General features: G+C 33.7%; 3 protein-coding genes across 5 annotated transcripts; 2 read left to right on the top strand and 1 right to left on the bottom strand.

The window, feature by feature from the left end:
• Nucleotides 1-373: 373 nt before the first annotated feature.
• Nucleotides 374-5,406, top strand: LOC106403316 (myrosinase-binding protein 2). Of its 3 annotated transcripts, none has more exons than XM_048760448.1 (8): nt 374-606; nt 1,695-1,867; nt 1,957-2,571; nt 2,657-3,142; nt 3,215-3,715; nt 3,805-4,314; nt 4,428-4,883; nt 4,980-5,406. In XM_048760448.1, exons 2-8 carry the CDS (start codon nt 1,724-1,726, stop codon nt 5,232-5,234), a joined length of 2,967 nt encoding a protein of 988 aa, XP_048616405.1. In that variant the 5' UTR covers nt 374-606; nt 1,695-1,723; the 3' UTR covers nt 5,235-5,406. The 3 variants fall into 3 exon arrangements, with proteins under 3 accessions (XP_048616405.1, XP_048616407.1, XP_048616406.1); XM_048760449.1 differs by lacking the exon at nt 374-606 and adding an exon at nt 982-1,609; XM_048760450.1 differs by lacking the exon at nt 2,657-3,142 and having other exon boundaries at nt 462-606.
• A 3,869-nt stretch (nt 5,407-9,275) lies between these two features.
• LOC106403318 (probable mitochondrial-processing peptidase subunit alpha-1, mitochondrial) lies at nt 9,276-13,005 on the top strand. Its single transcript, XM_013844162.3, has 13 exons — nt 9,276-9,469; nt 9,736-9,978; nt 10,464-10,760; nt 10,857-11,024; nt 11,103-11,270; nt 11,374-11,451; nt 11,563-11,629; nt 11,770-11,867; nt 12,060-12,129; nt 12,224-12,294; nt 12,384-12,433; nt 12,518-12,630; nt 12,749-13,005. Exons 1-13 carry the CDS (start codon nt 9,431-9,433, stop codon nt 12,793-12,795), a joined length of 1,509 nt encoding a protein of 502 aa, XP_013699616.1. The 5' UTR covers nt 9,276-9,430; the 3' UTR covers nt 12,796-13,005.
• A 1,237-nt stretch (nt 13,006-14,242) lies between these two features.
• On the bottom strand, nt 14,243-16,330 carry LOC106403322 (auxin-responsive protein IAA18). Its single transcript, XM_013844164.3, has 5 exons — nt 15,580-16,330; nt 14,942-15,243; nt 14,719-14,851; nt 14,572-14,639; nt 14,243-14,488 (listed from the first exon to the last, which is right to left on the bottom strand). Exons 1-5 carry the CDS (start codon nt 15,801-15,803, stop codon nt 14,454-14,456), a joined length of 762 nt encoding a protein of 253 aa, XP_013699618.1. The 5' UTR covers nt 15,804-16,330; the 3' UTR covers nt 14,243-14,453.
• Between the last annotated feature and the right edge of the window lie 1,772 nt (nt 16,331-18,102).

Here is an 18,102-nt window from a genome sequence, read left to right as displayed (position 1 = left end):
TTTCACCTGAATACAGAATATGCCACTAAATTAGTTAGAAACGTGAAGAGCATGTGTATCACTTGATTCACCTCAACTCTCAGGTCGTTAATCTAAAGCCAGACGTACATGTCTTTTCATTTGTAGTCTAAATCAATTTATGTCTTTGGATGCTTCACATTTCTATCCACGACCCAAAGAAAGTTGCAGCTTTAAAGTGTACTATTTATCCACCAATTATTATAACTTTATTACAATCATAACCAACCAATGGGACCGTAATAATAGATTGTACAATATTTTTCGACTTTATTTGATTAAATTATTTCTTTCTGGTCGGTGAAACTGAGAAGGATAATTATTGCCATTTTGACGATCAATTAAAGAACACGTACTAACGTATTCCCACACCAATCACTACTGTTACATTCATAATCAATGGGACCGTAAGCTTTGTTTTCTTGTATAAATTCTAACGGTCGGTTACAACCAAAAAATGTTGAATTTCGCCATGTGACAAATAAGAAACGTTAACCAACCTTATCGCTAAGATGCCAATAAATATCGAACCATTTGCCACCCCAATTATTGCAATTCACTCTCCTTCTCATCCATCCTCCCACTCAGGTACACTCTCTTTCTCTCTCTCATTTTTCGAGTTTAGACATAGAAGTCCATGAAAATACAGAGATATTGGGTGGCTAGATTTCAAAGACTATGAAAGGAATATTAAGTTGCTGTATTTAAGACTTTCATTAACAAAAACATTAGGTAGCTTTGTTGATATCAATTATTGTCCCAATGAAATTTATTATTATATTTTCCATCTTTTTTTTTTTTTGAACAAAATTTATTTTTCATCTATTGTGCTTTTATGATCATGCTCTGTTTATATTAGAAAAAAATAATGCTCTGTTTCTTTTTGTTTTCTTCTGATACCGATCAATTGTACATTTTCATCCAGATATTAGTTTCTCATCCGCGTATCTGTTGCAACTTTTTAAGTGTTTTCTATCAGTTTTTTCATATTTTATCAAAAACAATAAAATTCTGACTCTATTTAGTTTTATTTATTACAGTATATTAAATTTATTTTCAAAAATAAATATTTATTTACAATAAATAGTTTACAAATATTCTATATTTGCCAATAATGTTTACTATTTATTATTTTGAGTTTGGTCCATATGAGCATGATTATTGCGGGTTCTTAGATTGGAGTTTTTAACGGAATATAAGAATCCGTCTCTTAACTTTTAACTAAAAAAGTTAAGAACCGGCTCTTAGACCACTTCCAATGCTGATTTTTAACAAAATCTTTAGCATTAAACTTATTATAATAATCTGTGGGATCCCTTAAATTTAAAAATATGTGCCAAATTAATCCTTAGTTAAGGACTAATCTTCTACGGATTCGTTACTGTGCGCGAGTCCCATCGCCACGTGGGAACCCGCGATTGACTCCTTTTTTTCCTAAACTGAATAAAAAATAAAAATAATAAAATAATTTAGTTAAAAATTAAAAGTTAAGAGACGAGTTCTTATATTCCGTTAATAACTCCATCCTAAAAACTCCCAATAATCATGCTTTTGGATTCCCTAGTGTCCAACCAAAGAGGTTACTATATAGGTTAGAATAATTGTTGTTTTCTTTACTTTCAAGTATAAAACTTCCTTATTTGGAAATAATTTTTTTAAACTCCTATACTCCTCAGGTGATATCTGACGGATCTTAACGGCCAAGATGTCTTGGGACGACGGAAAGCACACCAAGGTGAAGAAAATTCAGCTTACTTTTGATGACGTCATTAGATCCATCGAGGTGGAATACGAGGGAACCAACCTTAAGTCCCAGCGTCGTGGCACTGTCGGCACCAAATCAGACGGAGTTAGTAAAACAGTTTTTAACATCTTAGTTTCAAGATTGTTCTACCACCTGATTAAACACTGTTTGTCTGTTTTTTTTTTAAATGGCAGTTCACACTGAGCACGGACGAGTACATAACAAGTGTGTCTGGTTACTACAAAACCACTTTTTCGGGAGACCATATAACGGCGCTAACGTTTAAGACGAACAAGAAGACATATGGACCTTACGGAAACAAAACTCAGAACTACTTTTCCGCTGACGCGCCCAAAGATAGCCAAATAGCCGGGTTTCTAGGAACCAGCGGCAATGCTCTCAGCTCCCTCGACGTTCACTTTGCTCCCATTCCTACCCCTGGCGGCGGTGGTTCAAAACCCGGTGGTTCTGGAAATGAATCTGGTGGCGGCGGCGGTGGTTCAAAACCTGGTGGTTCTGGAAATGAATCTGGTGGCGGCGGCGGTGGTTCAAAACCTGGTGGTTCTGGAAATGAATCTGGTGGTGGCGGCGGTGGTTCTGGAAATGAAACCGGTAAAGATGGACCAGGAAAGGTGGGACCGCTTGGTGGTGAAAAGGGAAATGTATTCGAAGATGTTGGTTTCGAAGGTGTGAAGAAAATAACCGTCGGAGCAGATCAGTACAGTGTAACATACATCAAGATCGAGTACATAAAAGATGGACAAGTTGTTGTCCGTGAGCATGGGACAGTTCGTGGGGAACTCAAAGAGGTAAAATAACTAAATAATTTTTTATGTGTGACTTCAGTTAATACTACTACTAAACATTTGGTTTCTAATGGATAATAAAATACAGTTTTCAGTGGACTATCCGAACGATAATATCACGGCCGTTGGTGGAACCTACAAACATGTTTACACCTATGATACGACTCTCATCACATCGCTTTACTTCACAACCTCCAAAGGTTTCACCTCTCCATTATTCGGTATCGACAGTGAAAAGAAGGGAACAGAATTCGAGTTCAAAGGTGAAAATGGAGGAAAGCTTCTTGGGTTCCATGGACGTGGAGGTAATGCTATTGATGCAATTGGAGCTTACTTCGACACCGGTTCACAAGGAGGTAAGGGCGGCGGCGGTTCACAAACTGATGTCCCCGGGAAGAAGGGACCTCTTGGTGGTGAAAAAGGAGAAGAATTCAACGATGTTGGTTTCGAAGGTGTGAAGAAAATTACCGTTGGAGCCGATCAATACAGTGTAACTTACATCAAGATCGAATACGTGAAAGATGGAAAAGTCGAAATCCGTGAGCACGGGACAAGTCGTGGGGAACTACAAGAGGTAATAAATGCGAATTTTTGTTACACTATTCAATTGGTTCGTTACTAATATAGATTTGTTTCTAATAAACAGTTTTCAGTGGACTATCCAAACGATAGTATCACGGAAGTTGGTGGAACCTACAAACATAACTACACCTATGATACGACGCTTATCACATCGCTTTACTTCACAACCTCCAAAGGTTTTACCTCTCCATTATTCGGTATCAACAGTGAGAAGAAGGGAACAGAATTCGAGTTCAAAGATGAAAATGGAGGGAAGCTTATTGGTTTGCATGGACGTGGTGGTAATGCTATTGATGCCATTGGAGCTTACTTTGACACCGGTTCACAAGGTGGTGACGGAGGCGACGTCCCTAGCAAAGACGGTCCTAAAACTGATGTCCCCGGGAAGAAGGGACCTCTTGGTGGTGACAAGGGAGAACCATTCGACGATGTTGGTTTCGAAGGTGTGAAGAAAATAACCGTCGGAGCAGATAACTTGAGCATAACTTATATCAAGATCGAATACGTAAAAGATGGAAAAGTTGAAGTCCGTGAGCACGGAACGGCTCGTGGGAAACTAAAAGAGGTATAAAATAAATTTATTGGTGACTTATGTTAAAATATTCAATTAGTTTGATACTAATATGTTTGCTTCTAATGGTAAATTAAATACAGTTTTCAGTGGACTATCCAAACGATAGTATCACGGAAGTTGGTGGAACCTACAAACATAACTACACCTATGATACGACGCTTATCACATCGCTTTACTTCACAACCTCCAAAGGTTTTACCTCTCCATTGTTTGGTATCGACAGTGAAAAGAAGGGAACAGAATTCGAGTTCAAAGATGAAAATGGAGGAAAACTTATTGGGTTTCATGGACGTGGTGGAAATGCTATTGATGCTATTGGAGCTTACTTTGACACTGGTTCTAAACCTGGTGGCACTGGCGACAGTGGAAGTGGTTCCAACAGCGGTTCTAGTCCTCAAAAACTTGACGCACAAGGAGGCAAGGGAGGCAACCAATGGGACGACAGTGGTGATCACGATGGTGTGACGAAGATACATGTAGCATTTAGTCGAGTGATTGAGCAAATCAAGTTTGAGTATGTCAAGAACGGAGAGACAAAGGAAGGACCTGCCCATGGTGTGAAAGGAGGAGCTAGAACTATGACTGGAACGGTACTTATTATATGTTTCTTTTTTCAAGTTTTTCTATAAAAATGTTACCTAGATAGATATAAAAAATGTTACTTAGAGAGTAGAGATTACTGAAAATTTTCATTACCTTGCAGTTTGAGATAAGTCATCCCAACGAGTATCTCCTGTCCGTGAAAGGTTGGTCCGATTCATCCAACAAGATTGTCGGGATTCAGTTCACAACCAACACAAAGACTTCAGATTATTACGGGTTTGAAAAATATCCTGGAGATGAAGGTACAGATATTTTACTTGAAGTGAAAGACAAGAAGATTGTCGGCTTCCATGGCTTCGCCGACACTCAACTCAACTCTGTTGGAGCTTACTTCGCTCCCATCGCCTCAACTCCATTGAAACCTAGCAAGAAGCTACAAGCAGTAGGTGGTGATGAAGGAGCTTCATGGGATGATGGTGCTTTCGACGGCGTTAAGAAAATACAAGTAGGGCAGAACAATGATGGTGTGTCTTTCGTGGCGGTCGAGTACCAGAATGGCTCTCAGAAAGTTGTTGGTGATGGTCATGGCAAACAATCACCGCTTGGAGTTGAAACGGTGACTCTTTCTCTCTTTATCTATAAGTGTTTATCTAAGTTCTTTGTTTCTCAAGATTTTGAATTCTTGAATTAACTTTCTTATCTTTTTTTGTAGTTTGAGCTTACGGATGGTGAGTACATTACGTCCGTGGGAGTCTACTATGACAAAATCCATGCAGAGGGACGTGGTGTGACAGTGGTGACGAGTTTAATATTCAAGACTAATAAGCAGATATCTCAACCATTTGGAATGACTGGCGGAGAATATGTTGAGCTTAAGGAAGAAGGTAACAAGATCGTTGGGTTCCATGGAAAAGCTAGCGATTGGGTTCATCAAATTGGAGTCTATGTTGCACCAGTCACCATATGAAAAGATTATTGTGGGTTGCTTCTTTGATTTTCAATGAATAAAGTTATGTCAGAGACCTACTTGTTGTGGATGAGGTCTCTTGATGGACTATGTTTTCTGTTTGTGCTTGAGTGTTATGTTTGTGGTTAAGTGTTTGTGGATTTTAATAAAAGGAGGTTTGTGTTAAGTAGAATTTGATTATTCATTAGCTTTTCTTTAGAAGAAAAATAAACCAATGTTTTAAAAACCGGATTAGACCTTTACTCAGGCATGGAACTGGATAAAACGGTCAGGTTAGTTGGCCGAGTTTTTAAATTTTATCTTATGTAACTAAAAGTATATAAGTAAAACTATATTATTAATTTATATAATGTTTTCACACTCATATGGTCGTAAAATATAAATCCCCTAGACTATATTTGCGAAGTGGTTTTGCCACATGTTCTTTCGATAATAATTATCACAAAACAAATATGACATGACTACTAAAATTGATGACACGTCTTATATGTCTTATAGTTTAATATGACATGGACAATTACATTTAATGTTAATTTATATTTTTGGTAAACTTTTTAAAATATAGTAATAACTCATATATTACATTTAATGTCAATTTATATTTTTGAAATTTTTTTTAGAATATGAGAATAACTCATAAATCATCATTAAATAAATATATTCAAATAAGGCACTATAAATTTCAAAATATAATTTAATTATATATTTTTAAATTATACAATTTTATTACTAAAATTTCCAAAAATGTATACAATTTTTTAGAAAATTATAAAAATTAATCGTAAAATCATTATTTTATTATATATCTACAAATTTTATAAATATTGTTTAATTTTAATTTTTGGTAATTATGCAACTTTTACAAATTTATTTAATATATTTAATTAAAACAAATAGATAGAAAAATCTACTTAAGATTATAATTTCAAATATATACATGCATGTTCTTAAATATATTTTTTATGTTTAATTAAATCAAATTTATATTAACCTAGACTATATTTGCGAAGTGATTTTACCACATGTCCTTTCGACAATAAGTTTCACAAAACAAATATGACAAGACTACTGAAATTGATGACATGTCTTATAGTTTAATATGACATGAAAAATTACATTTAATGTTAATTTATATTTTTGGTAAACTTTTTAAAATATGGTAATAACTCATATACTACATTTAATGTCAATTTATATTTTTGGAATTTTTTTTAGAATATGGGAATAACTCATAAATCATCATTAAAATAAATATATTCAAATATGGCATTATAAATTTCAAAATATAATTTAATTATATATTTTTAAATTATACAATTTTATTACTAAAATTTTCAAAAATGTATACAATTTTTTATAAAATTATCAAAAGTAATCGTAAAATCATTATTTTCTTATATATCTACAAATTTTATAAATATTGTTTAATTTTAATTTTTGGTAATTATTCAACTTTTACAAATTTATTTAATATATTTAATTAAAATAATAGATAGAAAAATCTATCTAAGACTATAATTTCAAATATATACATGCATATTCTTAAATATAATTTTTATGTTTAATTAAATCAAATTTATATTAATCTAGACTATATTTGCGAAGTGATTTTGCCACATGTCCTTTCGACAATAAGTTTCACAAAACAAATATGACATGGCTACTGAAATTGATGACATGTCTTATAGTTTAATATGACATGGACAATTACATTTAATGTTAATTTATATTTTTGGTAAACTTTTTAAAATATGGTAATAACTCATATACTACATTTAATGTCAATTTATATTTTTGGAAAAAAATTTTAGAATATGGAAATTACTCATAAATCATCATTAAAATAAATATATTCAAATACGGCACTATAAATTTCGAAATATAATTTAATTATATATTTTTAAATTATACAATTTTATTACTAAAATTTCAAAAAAAGTATACAATTTTTTAGAAAATGATAAAAATTAATCGTAAAATCATTATTTTCTTATATATCTATAAATTTTATAAATATTGTTTAATTTTAAGTTTTGGTAATTATGCAACTTTTACAAATTTATTTAATATATTTAATTAAAATAAATAGATAGAAAAATCTATCTAAGATTATAATTTCAAATATATACATTCATATTCTTAAATATAATTTTTATGTTTAATTAAATCAAATTTATATTAACCTAGACTATATTTGCGAAGTGATTTTGCCACATGTCCTTTCGACAATAAGTTTCACAAAACAAATATGACATGGTTACTGGAATTGATGACATGTCTTATACTTTAATATGACATGGACAATTACATTTAATGTTAATTTATATTTTTGGTAAACTTTTTAAAATATGGTAATAACTCATATACTACATTTAATGTCAATTTATATTTTTGGAAATTTTTTTAGAATATGGAAATTACTCATAAATCATCACTAAAATAAATATATTCAAATACGGTACTATAAATTTCGAAATATAATTTAATTATATATTTTTAAATTATACAATTTTATTACTAAAATTTCAAAAAATGTATACAAATTTTTAGAAAATTATAAAAATTAATCGTAAAATCATTATTTTCTTATATATCTACAAATTTTATAAATATTGTTTAATTTTAATTTTTGGTAATTATGCAACTTTTACAAATTTATTTAATATATTTAATTAAAATAAATAGACAAAAAAATCTATCTAAGATTATAATTTCAAATATATACATTAACATTCTTAAATATAATTTTTATGTTTAATTAAATCAAATTTATATTAACCTAGACTATATTTGCGAAGTGATTTTGCCACATGTCTTTTCGACAATAAGTTTCACAAAACAAATATGACATGACTACTGAAATTGATGACATGTCTTATACTTTAATATGACATGGACAATTACATTTAATGTTAATTTATATTTTTGGTAAACTTTTTAAAATATGGTAATAACTCATATATTACATTTAGTGCCAGTTTATATTTTTGGAATTTTTTTTAGATTATGGGAATAACTCATAAATCATCATTAAAATAAATATATTCAAATAAGGCATTATAAATTTCGAAATTTAATTTAATTATATATTTTTAAATTATACAATTTTATTACTAAAATTTCCAAAAATGTATACAATTTTTTAGAAAATTATAAAAATTAATCATAAAATTATTATTTTCTTATATATCTACAAATTTTATAAATATTGTTTAATTTTAATTTTTAGTAATTATGCAACTTTTACAAATTTATTTAATATATTTAATTAAAATAAATAGACAGAAAAATCTATCTAAGATTATAATTTCAAATATATACATGCATATTCTTAAATATAATTTTTATGTTTAATTAAATCAAATTTATATTAAAATATTGATACGAAAAAAATTACAATATTAATAAAATTTAATTTTATAATATAATTTATATTTATCTGTTAAAAAATATTTAAATTTTTTTACTGCAGATAGTGCAGGAAGACACCTAGTATAATGTATACTAAGTTAGTAAAATAAAATATTAAAAAGTACTATGACTTTCTTAAAAAAAACTTTTTGAATCAGATAATTGGTTTTTAGCGAATTTGACCAATTTGGAATTAGTTTTGACGGTCTAATTTAAATTTAATTTTTAAACAACTCAAAACCAGATAAAAAATTGACCGATCTGGTCTGGGTTTCAAAATATTTATGTCAACCTTGCAACCGCTCAAATCTGAATAAGGATCTAAATTAACTTGTAAAACCATCTCTTACAGTTTTTTGGTTTTCCGGCTGTTGAAAGAACCGATTGGTTCAGTTTGGTTTGGGTATCTTGAAAATAATCGAAAGTTTATCAGACATTAACCGAAGTATAAATTTTTTTGGGTTGAGTTTCGGTTCAAGTCAGTATATTTGGTTAGATCGGGTTAGTTCGGTTTTTGGGTTCTTGGTTATGTGTAAGAAAAAGGAGGCTTCTATTCTCGGGTTATATTAAATGGGCCAATCCTGGGTCAGATTTATCGCATTTGATGGGCCTCTGCTAAAACAAACTCTGAGGACGTTAGCAGCAGCAAGTAGAGATGATGCTCGATCGAATAACAAAAGCGACTATTCTCAGTCTCTCTCACCTCTCAAATTCATCAGCCTCTCGCCTTCTCTTTCGTCGACTCGGTACTCATTTTTCTCCGATTCAGGGTTTCCACAGTATCCATGTATCGCACGGCAGCTTCACGAGCCAAGGCTCTCAAGGTCAGTACCTCTCCTTTCATAATCGATTTAGCTTCTGGAACGTTCGAGTAGGGAAAAGATTCGTCCGATTCACTGATTTCCCGGAAAATTTATAGATCTGGATTCCGATTATCGATTCCCTACGATGATAGCACCGTTTTAGGCATACGAATGATCCCTAGTCAATCCGATTAGGAGAAACGACTTTTGCCTCAATCAGTAGATCACGAATTGTGAATCCGCGACTCGTTGATTGGAATCATTATCGTATTCTTTTTTTTTTGTAGGGATCTCTTAGCCGAGGTTTGGCACCTGCGCGTTACGCTAGCTCCAATGCTGTTGCTACGAGCTCTTCTTCTACAGGCTTCTTCGGATGGTTGACTGGTGGATCCTCTTCTTCGCTTGCTTCATTGGACATGCCACTACAAGGCGTATCTCTTCCTCCTCCACTTGCTGACCACGTCGAGCCTAGCAAACTTAAGATCACTACTCTTCCAAACGGCCTCAAAATCGCCTCGGAGATGTCACCCGTAAGTCAACCTTATGTTTTATTTTATACTTCTTCCGTTTCATTTTAATATTTAATTGTTGTTGTTGTTGTATTGTAGAGTAAAATTTTCGTTTCAAAATAAATGTTGTTATAGACAATGATGTTTTAATTTAGAAAATATACAAAATTAAATGTTTTTTTCATTTGTGTGCACAAATATAAATGAAACGGAGGGAGTATGAAATTTCTATGAAAGTGCGATGTTGATATGGCTTGAATATAGTCTGTTGTCTGACCTGAGTCTCAGCTATAGGCTTTTAGAACGTGGATACTCTCTTATATATTTTGTGTTTTTGTAATCCTCTTTTTACTCTAAAATCTTAAATCGTCTCCGATAATTTGGTGAACCACGTCAAATCTCTATGTTGATTTACTTATGGCGTTTATTCATCTGTTTTTCGCATTATCTTATCGCATCCGTTATAACATGCGAGGAATGAACTGAGAAAGTTATTGTGTTGGCAGAATCCAGCAGCTTCTATTGGTTTGTATGTTGATTGTGGTTCTATCTATGAGGCTCCTTATTTCCATGGAGCAACGCATTTGCTTGAAAGGATGGCTTTCAAGAGCACGACGAACAGAAGCCATCTACGTCTTGTTAGGGAAATCGAAGCTATTGGAGGCAACACCTCGGCGTCTGCGTCTCGGGAGCAAATGAGTTACACTATTGATGCTCTGAAAACCTATGTCCCTGGAATGGTTGAAGTTCTTATTGACAGTGTGAGGAACCCTGCTTTCTTGGATTGGGAAGTCAATGAAGAGGTAAATTTCTTAATCTCTTTTTTTTTCCTTTGTTGTTATTTTGATAACCCTGGTGAATACATTTATGTGACTTATTGTTCTTGTGTTGATTCGTAGCTACGTAAGATGAAGGTAGAGATAGCAGAGCTTGCAAAGAACCCTATGGGACTCCTCACGGAGGCCGTTCACTCTGCTGGTTATTCTGGTGCATTGGCAAATCCTCTGTATGCTCATGAGTCTGCTTTGGACAGATTGAATGGGGAACTCTTGGAGGAGTTTATGACTGTAAGGCAGCATTCAGCTTTTGAGAACCATCTACACCTCTGATTACAATTGTTTAATCATTTGATCTGGGGGTTTCAGGAGAATTTCACTGCTGCACGTATGGTACTGGCGGCAAGTGGAGTTGAACACGAGGAACTTTTACAAGTTGTTGAGCCATTAACTTCTGACCTTCCTAATGTACCGCGCCAAGGGGAGCCGATATCTCAATATACTGGTGGAGATTTTCGCCAACATACTGGTGGAGAGGTATCTATTACATATTTACTGTCGTTGGAGTAATAAACAAGTGTGTTCGAGATGAAATTGTTTTTATGTTACAACTCTAATTGAGCTTTTTGGTCTTCTTCAGGCTACACACTTTGCGCTTGCTTTTGAGGTGCCTGGCTGGAATAACGAGAAAGAAGCAGTCATTGCCACTGTTCTCCAGGTGCCTAAATTGAATGTTTAATTTTTCCTCGTGTTAATACTTTCACTTGTTTCAATCAAATCCTATTTCTTAGGAAAGGCTGATATGTAATTTAAATATATTTGCTATTAGATGCTCATGGGAGGAGGCGGCTCATTCTCAGCTGGAGGCCCTGGCAAAGGAATGCACTCATGGCTATGTAAGTCAAATCTTGTGTATTTTATGGCTTAGAAGTTTTTTTTTTTTTTTTTTGCTGTTTCTTGAACTAGTTCATTATAAATTATCACGCTCTGCTAGAGGATCAGTAGTAGTGATACAAGTTCATGTGTCTGGTTACAGATCTCCGTATTCTAAACGAATATCAGCAAGTTCAGTCATGCACTGCATTCACTAGCATCTTTAACAACACCGGATTGTTTGGAATCTATGGTTGCTCGGTGAGTTCAGCAAAATCAGGATTTTGCTTACTGTGTTTTTCCTTCCATCAATCATCCACCTTTTTCCCATTGATGATAGATTTGGTATTAAAGGAATATTACCAATTTGTGTGGGTATTGTTCAGTTTGCGTTAGCTTCCTTGATACGTATTATGGTTAACATAGTGATATGATTTACATCTATGGTTGCAGAGTCCTGAGTTCGCTGCAAAAGCGATTGAATTAGCAGCTAAAGAACTGAAAGATGTTGCCGGAGGAAAAGGTTTACAGTTTGTTTCTTCCTTGCTGTCACTTAAAAGTGGATACAATACTTTACATGTATGAAACATTTTCCTTGTGTTTATGTGTTTGGACAGTTAACCAGAAGCATCTTGATCGTGCCAAGGCAGCCACAAAATCTGCAGTTCTGATGAATTTGGAATCTCGGGTATTCTTTCACTCTCTCACTTTACGATGAAACCGATTTATTCGATTTCAAATAGATGTTACTAACGAGTTAACGCGTGTCATATGCAGATGATTGCAGCAGAAGACATTGGCAGGCAGATACTTACATACGGAGAGAGGTACACATCAAAATTTCATTTTAAATATAAAACCTTCAAGAAATTCACTTTATTCTGAATGTTTTTATATTGAAAATATTGCAGGAAGCCAGTTGAGCAATTTTTGAAGACAGTAGACGGACTTACGTTGAAGGACATTACTGATTTCACCAGCAAGATTATTTCTAAGCCTTTGACAATGGGTTCCTTCGGAGAGGGTAATAAACATTTCTCTTTTAACTTATACGTTTCATATACCTTTTCACTTGCAGAGGTATAATAAAACAATGATCTTGTGTCCTTAATATTGTGTCTGGCTCTTTTTTTGTTTGGCAGTGTTGTCTGTTCCAAGCTACGACACTGTAAGCAGCAAATTTTGTTGAAGCAGCAAACATTTGCTAGAAAAATCAAACGATATTTTGGGACTTGTAAAATAAAGATCTTTGGGACAAGAAGAAAAAGACCCAGCCAGTTCTAATTTTTTGTTTTATAGTTGGTCCTATTTTTATTAAATGGATTTTTTTGTTTCCACCTACAGTTAAAATGGCGGACTTTTCCTGACCGTCTCTCTACAATAAATAATTTTTGTACTACGTTCTCACAACTTCATGCAGTGGTATAATTGTTACTGTGATGTCATTTCATTTCTGAGTGCTAAACATCAAGACATGATTATGGAAGTGAAGTGATTAGCTTACAGTTAAGGTTGATGTTGATCGCGGAGCGGGGCGGGTGTTGTGGATGTGAATCAAGATCTTGCCGGGAAGATGGCGTTTTACACCCAAGCCATTGAAGGAACGAGACGATCAAGCTTTTGACAAGGCGTGTCTCGTGAGGATCGATCAGGAGGAGGCAATGGAAGGCTGTGGGGACGAGGATGAACAGTAAAAATCGGAAGTTTCGGGATTCTAAGTCTGGTTAATTATGTTGGTAGGATAGGGTTGAGCAAGTAACACTGCCCTTCACAAAAAAAGAACTAAAACACTGCAGAATCCACAAATTATTTCAAAGCGGGGTGCTTCCTCCACATTCTTGGGGTTGGGGCAAACAGAAAAAGTAAACCGAGTCTCATATTGCTGCTTTGAATAGTTAGGCAAGTCTCTCTCAACGATAAAGACTCTTCACTGCATTCAATGTTTGTTTTAAGCCTCTTTCTCAAATATTCCAACAGCCACAATTTTTTCTTTCTTCAGACTTTTTTTTTTTTTTGGGTACACTTCTTCTTTTAATCTAATTGTATACATAGAAATTTCACATTATTTTGCATCTCTATTCTTTTTTTTTTAACAACTCAACTATTCTTAAGAAATGAAAGAAACAAAATACAATATTGTGAAATTTAAGATCAGCATGCAAAGACGCAACAACACAATCCTAAATCTTTATTAGTCAGATCAAATATTTAGATATTTAATCAAAAGATGATATATAGCCCTATGATGTTTGTATCCAAATGAGTAGAAGTATATATGTAATTTTTGTTGGCCAAAACATATAACAGTATTAAGATATGACCAGAAAATGGTTTGAGAGCATCTGTCCGTCCCCTTAAAACTCCTTTAAAGAAAAGTGGTAGATGTCTTTAAACCCTTTCTCTCTCGTAGTTTCATTACAATAGCCCGAGTGTAGGGTTAATGAAGCTAAAAGAGCTTTTGCAGAGAAGGAAAGATTGTTTATTTTCCTCTTTCCAAAATATTTTTTAAAAAACTTTAGGGAGCTACAATATTCAATAAAATTGCTGCTCTTTAAGTGTGACTAATCATGATCGAAAAGCTTTAGACAAAAGAGACCATAATGACTAAAAAGTAGTGTATCTGTAATTATACTCAATAACCAAAATCATACTTTTCATTTGTCTGGTTTTGAATTCCAACAAAACTCATCTATGAAATTCTCAAAAGAAGATGTAGCACACCAGAATGTACATCAGACTTGAATCAAAAACACATTTCAAATACCACAAAACTCATCAGAGTTAAGAAAAAAGGCAAAAGCAAAAAAAGATAACATCTCTACTTCTTTAAGTGTGAAAGTTATTTCATCAGCTTCTCATCTTCTCTTGCTTTCCATTTCCATCTACAAAATTTAGATAAAAATTATTTAACTTCACATAAAGAGCCATAGGCAAAAATGATCTCAAATCTGAAAATTAAACTTACATGTTAATGCTGAGGAAATCTCAGAGGTTTTGATCACACGCAGCCTTTTCACCGAAGATACAAACATACTGACAAACAAAGATGCTTTAGTTTGTTATTGATCAAAGCTGAATAATATTCAGAAAAAGAAAGTAGAAAGATACTTACTGCCATGGGACATCTCCTACAAGCATCTTGTCTCCTTCATTGTCCTCATAAGTAAGAGTATATTCTCTATTCCCATCCAACAACCCAGTGATTGGTTTCTCTTCTTCTCCAAATGATGATGATTCTCTTTGAGCTAATAACATCAGACAACAAACATTAGTCACAAAAGAGCTAATGACCCTTTATCTTGAACATTTTTACCACAGTATAAGGGTAAATTTACCTGCAAGAAGACCTCTAAAGAGCTTGTCGACAGTGAAAGATAACTGTTGATAGCTGTTATGAGCACTGAGGTCGCCTTTACGACCAATAGGAACACCGTGCATGTTGATCTTCACGAACAAGCCTCCTTGCCTCTTTGGTTGCATTGGCTTCTCTGGGCCATTACCATCATCACGCTTCTGGTTCTTGAGGAGAACATCATTGGAGGTGGACTCATTTCCAAGCTTTGAAGAGCTTCCATTTGTCAAGTTCTTCCTGAATGATCTAACCGGAGGCCAACCCACCACTGGACCAGGAGCAGTTCTTTAAACACAAGACATAAAAGAAAAAGAAAAATGGTTAATAATCACACAGAAACAGAACTGAAAGGATCTGAAGATGATTAAAAAGGTGAAACAGAGCAAATACTGTAAATAATCTGAAAAACTAACAAAAAATAAAAAGTTGGAAAAAAAACAAGAAAAGGCAGTAAAAAACATGTGTGAAGGGAGAAACTTTGAGATCCAATAATAAGCAGACATGAAGCAGATGATGGGACCATTAATATTGGTTGGTTTCAAGTGAATATCATCATGTCAAAACGTTACAAAACAGATAAAAACAAAAGGTGAGGTCAAAAAAAAATGGGAGGATTTAAACCTTTTCTGAGATGTGGTTTTGTTGGTGGTGGAAGGAGAAGAGAAGTGGTTGCGAGCGAGAGAGAGGATAGATTTGTCTTTTGGTTCTTTCTTGATGTGTCGTATCATCGATGAACCATCTCCGTCTTCGCCAGGGGGGCCAAGCTTTAGCTCGAGTTTCTTCTCTTCGGAGTTGTAAACAGAGGCTTTGTCATCGCGAAACCAGTTTCTTGAATAACCCTCCATTAGGTTTTTGCTGTTCTTGGACCGAAAGAAAGGTATTCCGACAGGTAAATAATTGTTTGTCTGAAAGTTGACAACTTGTTCACGCAACAAAAGAGATCTCTGAAACTCTCAGAAACCCATAAAACAGGAAGACAGAGGGAGGAAGGAGATGAAATGGTGTGAGAAGCTAGAGAGGTGGATTAGTGGGTCTTTTATACAAAAGAAAGCATCGCTTTTTCAAAACAAAAAAAAGAGAGTCAAAATGTAAACTTTATGGTGGGTTCTGAAAAGGGAGGAGATTTTTGGGAATTACAGCGAAAAGAGGAACAGAAGAAAGTCAGATTATTACGGAAGGAGAGACAGTGATTAAACCAGAGGAAAAGCAAAAGGAATCATCAAACCAGAACATCACTAATAAATTGTAACCAAGAATTATAAAAAAAAAATGTATTGGTGTCAAACACACGCAATCCTCTCTTTATCTCTCAAAGAACCGTAGGGTAGTAGTAGTTTTAAGTGGAGGAAGCAAAGCGTGCTGCTTTGTTTCATCCCCATTGGCCTCTCCTTTTTTCACCCTATCTCTTCTCTCTACATTTTTAAATAATATTCTTAATGGGATTAGGATGAATAAACACACACAATTCTACATTATATTCATTATAATTCTTATGTTTATGACTGTTTAAAAAAAATATACATTATGACAAAAAAATGTTTGGAAATACATTTTAAGAGAAAGAAAGAAAAAGGTAAAATAGAGTTGGATTATTTATACTAATTAGTTATGTAAGTAAACCTATGTCAGTGGACAGTGGGTCTAATTTTAATTTAGTACGGGAAAGCATGAATTCTTTTTGATATTGCTGCGGCATGGAATCAGTCTTACAGAAAATAATAATTTTTTTTTTTTTGAACTTGAATTACTAAAATTTTCAATGTTAATAAAATATCGATTTGCAACTAATCATCACGTTTTAGAAATGAAAATTGGAGATGTTCTTCCAAGTCCTGCACATGCTTCATATTTGGTACAATTTAGGCATTTTATTTTTATACACGAAACCTTTATTCTCTATATCTCAACATTGTTTGTTTTAGTTGTTTTTCTTAAACTTTATATCCAACATTCCTGATTTACCAAACTCAAGTGATACGAGGAATATTTTGTCAGCTTACAGTTTAGAGGATAGAATTTAATCATATTCTCTACGAAAATATTTAGTGCAATACTATTTTTCATCATATTAGATCATTCTCCTATTTCTGTTACATCAAAAACGTAATTAGCATTTATTGAGTTTATCTTATTAAAATCCGAAGACTAATAAGATATCAGTCGCTTTCTTACTCATCACACGGATGACACAAAACAATATCAATAAATAAATATTCGATTTTAGATTCGAGTTTGTCAGTGTTTTGACATGAAATAACACAAGAATTATTGTGTTGTGTTAACTAAGAACAAATTCAACGGTTAGGCTTCAGGTTTTAAGGGAATGAGAACTGTAATGATTCTCCCACGTGTAAGGTTATGCCGTACCAAAATTCGCTCGTGAGAGTTTCGGTCAAGCAAGGAAGGGTAATTTGGGAATTTAGATCAACTGGATTATCACTTCACTGGCCATTTCTTTGTCTCCTTATTACCCAACTCTTTCACATGCAGACAAAAGACTGACGGACAATCTTTTTTTTTTTTTTTTTTTATGTTTTGGTAATCTGACGGTTCCTTAATCTCTCTCTGTTTTTCTCTTAATCATTCATGGTTTAAACAATAATTTTGTTTTATATTTTACTCGCTTCTATTATTCTATTATTTACAAAAAAACATTTACAAAGAAAAATAATTTTTCTCTCAGTTCTATTCCCTCTCTAAAATCTTACACAGAGGAGAGAGAAATCTTGGGTTTAGCTCGCCGGATCATCTCTGGTCTAGTTTCCCGTTCATCGGGCTTAGACTCTGGGTAGAAGAAGCTTCTTCAGTTCTTCTTCGCCGGCTTTGTTTTTCCGGGAAGCGTTTATCTTCGCTTTCTCCGGCTTATTCCGGGTTTTTTTCTGGTTCCGTCCGATCAAGGCCTATTTGTGTTTATCTGCTCAATTGACTCTCGAATCTCGCAGATCGTGTTCGATTGATGTCGATTGACTATCCTTTAGTGGCTTTGATCTTACCGTTTGGTCTGATTAAAGACCGTTTGGTCTGAACGGTTTTCTTTTGGATCGGTTACGGGTTGATGAAAGCTCATCGTCGAAGGGTCTCAAGCGGTGAGGGAAGAAGAGTTGGGTTTGATGGCTCTGGAGGAGATCTCGGGATAGTCTCGAT

The sequence above is a fragment of the Brassica napus genome, chromosome C6 (assembly GCF_020379485.1).
Source record: "Brassica napus cultivar Da-Ae chromosome C6, Da-Ae, whole genome shotgun sequence".
Classification (NCBI taxonomy): Eukaryota; Viridiplantae; Streptophyta; class Magnoliopsida; order Brassicales; family Brassicaceae; genus Brassica; species Brassica napus.
This window is presented reverse-complemented; position numbering and strand designations above follow the sequence as displayed.